The 9,412-nt window shown below is 38.5% G+C and overlaps 1 protein-coding gene across 1 annotated transcript in view; it reads left to right on the forward strand.

The window, feature by feature from the left end:
* PPEF1 (protein phosphatase with EF-hand domain 1) overlaps window positions 1–9,412 on the forward strand; it is a 157,839-nt gene that overhangs the window by 111,750 nt on the left and 36,677 nt on the right. Inside the window, exon 13 of the mRNA XM_037742816.1 lies at window positions 2,034–2,186. Coding sequence (XP_037598744.1) covers window positions 2,034–2,186 — 153 coding nt within the window. The remainder of the gene's footprint in view (window positions 1–2,033; window positions 2,187–9,412) is intronic.

Consider the following 9,412-nt stretch of genomic DNA (forward strand, 5'->3'; position numbering starts at 1 on the left):
AAAAAAAAAAAAAAAAGAAAAAAGAAAGAAAAAGAAAATAGCATATAGTACTAAACATATAGCTCTCTTCTGCAGTTCTCTCTTCTTTTTTCCCGATACTTGGATCTGAGGTTTGTGTTTCAGTCACCAAGACAGACCGTGGGGAGGAGTTTGTGGGCTAGCAATTTTCTCAGGGTACCTCAAGTTTAAACTGCTTCAGGGATCACTGTTCTACCTGCTCATGAGACTGGTTTTTAAAGATAGAAATTCCACTTGTATATTGTTTGTCTTCTGCCCTTCCTTGAGTGAGGTTGAACTGGTAACACATACTTGTTGTATTAAAAACTATAGTGAAAATAACAGGTTCAGCCATTTGGAACTCTATCAGATGAAACATAAAAGTAGATTGTCACAGTCCAATTTTATAACTGCCACTTTCCCATCCCATAGGACCCTCCAGCCCTCTGTGGTAGTAGGGTCCACACTTCCTGGTTTACACTTGTGGTCGGTATGGTATCATTGTTAACAGGGGAGGGGAAGGGTTGGGGGAATTTGATGACAACCTGTAGTCTAGGTTTATTTAAGGCATTTTGTAAGGTAGGCAGGTTGAGGGGGGTCAATGCAGAGGGACTAAGGAAGGAAGGAAGGAAGGAAGGAAGATTTTGTAAGACTAAGATTCTGGTTTAGTGTTCTTCAAACTTGCTAGCAAGGCATGTGGGGAAAGATGGCTACCAGGACTCCCCGGGGGAAAATGGTGGTGTAGTGCCTTAGGGAGAGTTGGGACAAAGTATCCTGATCCCAAGTGGCCTTGCAAACTTCACAGTCACATATATTTAAGAGACCATGTGACCCTTGCTCAGTGAGCTCATCAGAAATGAGTTGTGTACAGCTGGGCACGGTGGCTCATGCTTGTAGTCCCAGCACATTGGGAGGCTGAAGTGAGAGGATCTCTTGAGATCAGGAGTTTGAGACCAGCCTGAGTAACATAACAAGATCCCATCTCTACAAAAAAAGAAGAAGAAGAAGAAGAAGAAGAAGAAGTGAGTTGTGTGAACCCAAGTCTAGAGGGTCCTCCCAGAATATTCTGCTCTGCCTAAGACCTGCGGACATTTGCTGGCAGGAAACAGGGCAGGTAGGCTGTGAAGTTGCTAGTAATAGCTGAGATCGAATTTCTACCTAGCTCCATGAGACAGGACCTCAGAATAAAATTCAGTTTTATTTTTTAAAAATAAAGGTAAGATTTCCTACGTACCCTAGTTTGTAAAATAAACTAAGTGGCTACCACAGAGAATTTGTCTATCACTGAACCATGGCCACCAGTATAACAGAAGTATTGTTTAACATTGTTTTGTTTAAAGAGATGGTGCTACAAAGAAACAAGTATAAAGTGACAGTCCCTGCTTGTGTAAGGGAACAAGAGGGATTCTAGTAATTGATGCCCTATGAGAAGGACATCTTGTTTTCCAAAGAAACACTGCCGTTTTTGTTGCCAGGATTAGAGAACATCGTCAATGGCTGGCAGAGTCAGGCTGAGAACCACACTGCATTTAGGTTGAAGGGCTTCTGAAGTTTTCAACCTATGTCCCCTTTAAGAACTTTCTTGGACACAGATGTACCTTTTCTCATTTCTTCTGGAAAGCATAACAAAATGCACAGCAGCCACCCTCTTAAGAGATGTTTCTGAACTCCTAAGACCCTATGGCTAAAGGCTCAACAGGAGCCTAGTTGCCTCTACCTTAGCATCTTCCATTTTCTGAATGGATGCCACAGAATGTATCTAACACCTACATAGAAACTCCAATGAAGCGCAGAAAGTCTTTCTTTATAGGGCAATGACTGTAGTTGGAAAATGTACCAACAGACTGTAACAGACCCACCCTACTGACATCAGTAGATCAGTGAGATGTAGGAGGTGGGCGAGATGCAAAAAGTAACCGTGTGTTTTTCATTGGGTTGTGGCACCACAATATAGACAGAATCCCAACTGGGACTGAGGTCTCTGTATGCGGCAGAATAAACAGAGGGTTGGACTAATGTGTGAATCTGTTTTATAGATGAAATCTGTGCTGATGCCACCAAAAGAAATAAACAAAGACTATAACACCGACTCGAAGCACAGTAAATTAGGTGTGACTATCAGTGCACATGGGAGAATCAAAGCAAGTGGATTGTCTTCTGAACACTTACCAAAGCATGAATGGGAACAGGTAGGTAATCAAGGTGTTCACTGGACTGGCAACAATGACACCAACATACATGTTGTCCCTTACAATATAAAAATAAAAGGTGACTTTACAAGCAGACCACATGATTTTCTCGGAATTCATCACTATGTATCTATATCTATATATAGATATAGATACTTTTTTTTGAGATGGAATCTTGCTCTGTCGCCCAGGCTGGAGTGCAGTAGCGTGATCTTGGCTCACTGCAACCTCTGTCTACCGGGTTCAGACAATTCTCCTGCCTCAGTCTCCTGAGTAGCTGGAATTATAAGCCTGTACCATCATGCCTAGCTAATTTTTGTATTTTTAGTAGAGACAGAGTTCCACCATATTGGCCAGGTTGGTCTTGAACTCCTGACCTTGTGATCCGCCTGCCTCAGCCTCCCAAAGTGCTGGGATTACAGGCGTGAGCCACTGTGCCTGGCCATCACTATATTTTTAACAGCTTTATTGAGATATAATTCACATACCATGTAACTCACCCATTTAAATTGTATAATTCAATGGTTTTTAGTATATTCACAGTGTTGTACAACTAGCATCACAATCTATTTTTGAACGTTTTCATCATCTGAAAAAGTAACTACCTACCTATTAGCATTATTCCCCATTCCCTTCTGTAGCCACCCAGTGCCACCTAATAGCCGTAGGCAACCACGAATTTACTGTTTTTATAGATTTGCCTATTCTGAACATGTTGTAGAAATGAACACATGTAATCTTTTGTGTCTGGCTTCTTTCACTCAGCACAATGTTCTGGAGGCTCATCTATGTTGTAGCATGTCAGTACTGAATGTCTATTTGTTGCTGAATAATATTTTATTATATGGATATACGCATTGTATTTATTCATTCATAAGTTGATGGACATTTGGGTTCTTTCCACTTTTTGGCTATTATGAATAATGCTTCTATGAACCATCACATACAAGTTTTTCTGTGCATGTATGTTTTTATTTCTCTTAAGTGTATACCTAGGAGTAGAAGTACTGAGTCATAAGGTAACTCTAAGTAAAGTTTAACATTTTGAGAAAGTCCCAAACTGTTTTCCCAAGTGGTTGCACCATTTTACATTTCCACTAGCAATGTATGAAGGTTCCAATTTCTCTACATCCTCTCTAACACTTGTTATTGTATATCATTTTGATTATAGCCATCCCAGAGGGCATGAGATGGAATCTCATTGTGATTTTGATTTGCATTTCCCTAATGACTAATGATGTCAAGCATCTTTTCATATGTTTATTAGATATTTGCAGATTTTCTTTGGAGAAGTGTCTATTCAGATCCTTTGCCCATCTTTAAAATTGAGTTATTTATCTTTTTATTATTGCATTGTAAGAGATTTTAAAAATATATTCTAAATACAAATCCTTTATCAGGTATATTATTTGCAAATGCCTTCTCTCATTCTGTGGGTTGTCTTTTCCCATTTCTTGATGGTATCCTTTGCAATACAGCAGTTTTTACTTTTGATGACACCCAGTCAAAATGATATCTTTTTTCTCTTTGGTTGCTCGTGTTTTTAGTGTTGTATCTAAACCATTGCCTAACCCAAAGTCACAAAGATCTGTTACTTTGTTTTCTTCTAATAGTTTTATACGTTTAGCTCTTAAATTTAGGTATCTGATCCATTTTGAGTTAATTTTTGTGTGTGGTGGGAGGTGAGATTCCAAATTCATTCTGTTTTATGTGGATATTGAGTTACCCCAGTACCATTTCTTTCTTTCTTTCTNGGAATCTGGCTCTGTCACCCAGGCTAGAGGGCAGTGGCGTGATCTCAGCTCACTGCAACCCATGCCTCCTGAGTAGTAGCTTGGATTAGAGGAGTGCATTACCACACCCAGCTAATTTTTGTATTTTTAGTGGAGACAAGGTTTCACCGTGTTGGCCAGGCTGGTCTCAAACTCCTGACCTCAGGTGATCCACCTGCCTTGGCCTCCCAAAGTGCTGGGATTACAGGTATGAGCCACCGCCCCCAGCCACCAGCACCATTTCTTAAAAAGACTATACTTTCCTACATTTTCTTGACACCCTTATCAAACAATCAGTTGACCATAATAAAAGAGTTTATTTCTAGACTCTTAATTATATTTCACAATCTCTATGTTTATCCTTATGTCAATACTGTACAATTTTGATTACTGTAGTTTTGTGGGAAGGTTTAAAATTGGGAAGTGCGAGTTCTCCAACTTTATTCTTTTTCCAGATTGTTTTGGCTCATCTGGGTCCCTTGAATTTCCATATGAATTTTAGGATTAGTTTGTCAAAAAGCAGCTGAGTTATTGGTAGGGTTGCCTGGAATCTGTAGGTCAATTTGAGCACTATGGCTGTCTTGGGATGTCTGTTTATTTAGATATTTAATTTCAACAGTGTTTTGTACTTTTCAGTATACACGTCTTGCTCTTGTTTTGTTAAATTTGTTAAATTTTGATGCTATTGTAAATAGAATTGTTAATTACATTTTGGATTGTTCATTGCTAGTGTATAGAAATATAACTAACTTATATACTGACATTGTGTTGTGAACTTTGATAAACTTGTTAGTTCTAATAGTTTTTAGTGGATTTCATGTTATCTGTGAATAATTTTCCTTCTTCCTTTCCAATCTGCCTTTTCTTTTCCTTTTTGCTTAATTGCCTTATCTAGAACCTCCAGTACACTGTTGAATAAAAATGATGAGAGTAGATATCTTTGTCTTGTTCTTGATACTGGGGAAAGCATTCAGTCTTTCATCAAGTATATTAGCTGTGTATTTGTTTGCAGTGGCCTTTTATTACATTGAAGAAGTTTCCTTCTGTGCTTAGTTTATTGAGTGTTTTTATTGTGAAAGTATTAGATTTTGTCAAATGCTTTTTCTGAATACATTAAAATGATCATGTGTTCTTTCCCTTTATTCTATTAATATAGTATATTACATTTATTGATTTCAGTTGTTAAACCAACCTTACATTCCTGGGATAAATCCCACTTGGTCATAATGTATAATCCACTTTATTTGTTTACACTTTATTTTATTTTTTATTTTTTCCCTTACATTCCTGGGATAAATCCCACTTGGTCATGATGTATGATACACTCTATTTGTTGCCCAGGCTGGAGTACAGTGGCATGATCTCAGCTCACTGCAACCTCTGCCTCCCGGGTTCAAGTGATTCTCCTGTCTCAGCCTCCCAAGTAGCTGGGATTACAGGTGCCTGCCACTACACCCAGCTAATTTTTTGTATTTTTAGTGTAGACTGGGTTTCACCATGTTGGCCAGGCTGGTATCGAACTCCTGACCTCAAGTGATCCGACCGCCTTGGCCTCCCAACTGCTGGGATTGCAGGCATGAGCCACTATGCCTGTCCTTATAATCCACTTTATATGTTGCTGGCTTCCATTTGCTAGTATTTTTTGAAGATTTTTGCATCTATATGTATAAGAGCTATTGGTCTATGGTTTCTTGTGATAGCTTTGTTTGATTTTGATATAAGTTTAGCCTCATAAGAGGAATTGGGAAGTACTGTCTCCTCTTCTATGTTTTAGAAGAGCCTGTCAAGGATTGCTTTTAGTTTTTCTTCAAATGTTTGATAGAATCCATCAGTGAAGCCATGTGGGCCTGGGCTTTTCTTTGTAGGAAGTTTTAAAATTACTAATTTCAGTCTTTTTCCTTGCTATAGTTGTATTCAAGTGTTTCGTTTCCTTTTGAGTAGTTTGTGTCTTGGTAGTTGTGTCTTTCTTGGACTTTGTTCATTTCATCTAATTTATCTAATTTTTTGGTCTAAAGTTGTTTGTAGTACTCCTTTATATTTTTTTTTCTCCTGAAAGTTTGATAGTAATACTCCCTCTTTCATTCCTGATATTAATAATTTGAGTCTCCTCTTTTTTTCTTGGTCAGTCTTACTAAGGTTCATCAGTTTTCTTGGTCTTTTTGAAGAACCAACTTTTAGTTTTATTGATTTTTCTGTGTTGTTGTCTATTCTCTATTTCATTTATTTCTACTCTAATTGCAACAGTGGAGGATGTCCAAGTTCTTGGTGTCTTGAACAATGAATCAGACAAAATGCACAAACAAAGCAAGGGAGGAATGAAGGGTTCTATTGAAAATGAAAGTACACTCCACAGTGTGGGAGCAGGCCCGAGCATAGGGGCTCAAAGGCCCTGTTACAGAATTTTTGGGAGTTTCAGTACACCCTAGAGGATTTCACTGGTTACTTGGGGTACACCCTATGTAAATGAAGAGTTTGAAGTAAAGTTACAAAGTCATTTTCAGCTTAAGCCCTGTGGAGAGGATATTTCCTGTTACAGCTGAAGTGTGAATTGGCCTTATGTTCCATGCCTCCAGACCCTATTTTCCTGCTTCTTCTTTTATTTTAATGGAGATGTGATCCCCATAAATCTTTATGGGAGCCAGAAGGACTGATGGTCTTTTTCTGTAACTGCTTCATGCTGGCTTGGGGCATAGTCCCTACCTATTGGGGATCACGGAACTCTCACCCTGCTCTATCTAGTGGAGACAGAGTAGCTTCTTGATGGCCAGAGTAGCTTCTTCACCTGGAACTGGCTGGAGCCTTTGTTACATGATTATCTGAAGCTCGATGGTCTCTAGGTGAGAGGAAATGAATTTGGTTAAAAGATTTAATGGGAACTTCAGGGGGTTGATACCTAGGCTGTCAGAAATGTTTGTTATAGAGATTTGCAGGGAAAAAAAACAAATCTGGTCTGTTCTAGAATCTGTGTTTCCTTAAAGTCTTAGCACGAGTGACTCCATTTTGGTTTGGTTTGGTTTGGTTTGTTGGGGCTTAGTGCATGAGCTCAGTCCAAAACAATGGCCTCCCAGAATTTCGTTAAAAAAATTATCCTTTTTTGGTCAGGTTCTTATTTAGTTGAGAGTATGACCAAAACTTAGGGCCTCAGTGCCACTCTCAGCTATCACCATTATGGGTTTCCGGTCTTAGCACGTCATTGATAGATTATGGTGTCCTCATGGTTGCTCATTTCTTTCAGCTCCTGTTATTCCAGTTGAAGTGAGACCATATGACATTCTAGAGATGGTTGCATGCAAGCATTTAAAACCTTTGAGAGAATACAGTGTACCAGGGAGACTATTATTATGACTATTGGGAGGATAATAGCAAGAGTTTGGAGTATGCCTCTTACCCAAGGTCCCCAAAAACCGAACCTCCTAAAACCAAATAGATCAAAGAATGAGCTAGATAGTTTACTCACTAAGCAGTTTCTTTGTCAATCCCCTACCACTGAATTTCTATAATCTTCATTTGATGTATTTCCCCATGGGCCACAAGTGCTAGCAGCTGTACAGATACTTTTCTGTTTAGCCAATTTTATCATAATGTTCACAAGAGAATTTAGAGTTTATTGTGTAACTGTAGCCTTTACAGTAGAATTTGCTATAGAACCTATCATGAGGGATACATTTCTAATCATTGCTTCTTTTACTTTAAACCATGGGAAGAGGACCTAACAAATGATACCCTTTTAGAAGAGTGAAGGCCTTCTGGCAATGTTCTCTTTAACCCATGATGTGAGTTAAAAGGAGGGAACTAGTGTTTTCTTTTTGACTGATTATGAGGCAACGCATGTAGCATTAAAGTGAGTTACCTACATTGGGCCTTTATCTTTATTTATCAAAATATAAGGGTATCCATGTATAAGGCTGGCTGCAAACTCCTTCACAAATAAAAATACACCCCATAAGTACACATAACAGACCCCTTTTCCACTTCTATTGTTCATAGAGGCATAAGCAAGAAAAAATAATTCTAAGATGAGAGTTTCATGATAGTAGAAATTTTAATCTGTAAATTTGGGAAAAGCTATTCACATAAAAGATGCCATTTTCTTCTTGGGAGATATTTCCCTGGTTAGTTTTACCCCATGGGTTCCAATGGGTGCATAGTTCTAAAAGTGCAGAGGGACCCTTTTCGGTTGCGAGACCATGAATCCAAAGCCCAGGGTCTTGAAGTTTTGTTTTAGTGTGGATGCCAAGGACAGTCTTTCTTTGATGTTTCCAGAAGATCCAAACCATGAAAAGCTTTTTTACCTCATGAAAATACACTGTAGCATAACAATATATTGTTATAACATTAGCCCTCTTGCATGGGAAAGCTTTTAAACAACCAGAAAACATGCATTGAAAATAACAATTTAATCAAATCCCTTTATAAAATGTTTAAATAGCCCATCAGGTGACCAAATGTACCTGAAGCTTTGTTTTCCCAGGAGTATGGAATCAAGTATTGGTTATAAACTATTTTAAACAATTTGTAAGTCATTACACCAATGTATTCAATTTAGATTATTTTATTTTTGTCATGATGATTTCCATGGAATGCAGATTTTTTGAGATGGAGTTTTGCTTTTGTTGTCCAGGCTGGAGTGCAATGGCCTGATCGCAGCTTACTGCAACGTCCACCTCCCGGGTTCAAGCAATTCTCCTGCCTCAGCCTCCCGAGTAGTTGGTATTACAGGGATGTGCCACCATGCCAGGCTAATTTTTTGTATTTTTAGTAGAGATGGGATTTCACCATGTTGGCCAGGATGGTCTTGAACTTCTGACCTCAGTGATCCACCTGCCTTGGGCTCCCAAAGTGCTGAGGAAGGACAAGGTGGCCATCTTGGTTCTCCATGAGTCCATGCTTCATTAACATTAGACTTATATCTTCTTGTATACCAGTTGTTTTTCCAAATTAGGTGCATAGCACTGACAAGAAAATTTCGTTATTTTTGTGGTTTACAATAACTTAGCATAATAACCATAATTATAATTGATAGCATATAGACATTAGAATTTTATAAATTCCATACAATTTAGGAATATATATATTAATATTATTCACAAAAATATAACCTGAAGAAGGTTGAACACATTTTGGCAATCCCATGTACCTGAAGATGTCAAATAATCCTGCTTACCTCCTTTGTGGACGTTTTCAGGAGCCCTCTGATTCATTAAAAAAGCCAGTCATTAGGAAAGACAATTTTGAAACTGAAGTTTGATTTTGGAATTCCAGATTACCATAAATTACTTACTTTGCCAAAATGATGACTGAGAAATTTTAAAGAAGTAAAAACCTAGGCCGGGTGCAGTGGTTCACGCCTGTAATCCCACACTTTGGGAGGCTGAGATGGGTGGATCACCTGAGGTCAGAAGTTCAAGACCACCAGCCTGGCCAACATGGTGAAACCCCCATCTCTTAAAAAAA

This window comes from Cebus imitator, unplaced genomic scaffold (assembly GCF_001604975.1).
Source record: "Cebus imitator isolate Cc_AM_T3 unplaced genomic scaffold, Cebus_imitator-1.0 Scaffold128, whole genome shotgun sequence".
NCBI lineage: Eukaryota > Metazoa > Chordata > Mammalia > Primates > Cebidae > Cebus > Cebus imitator.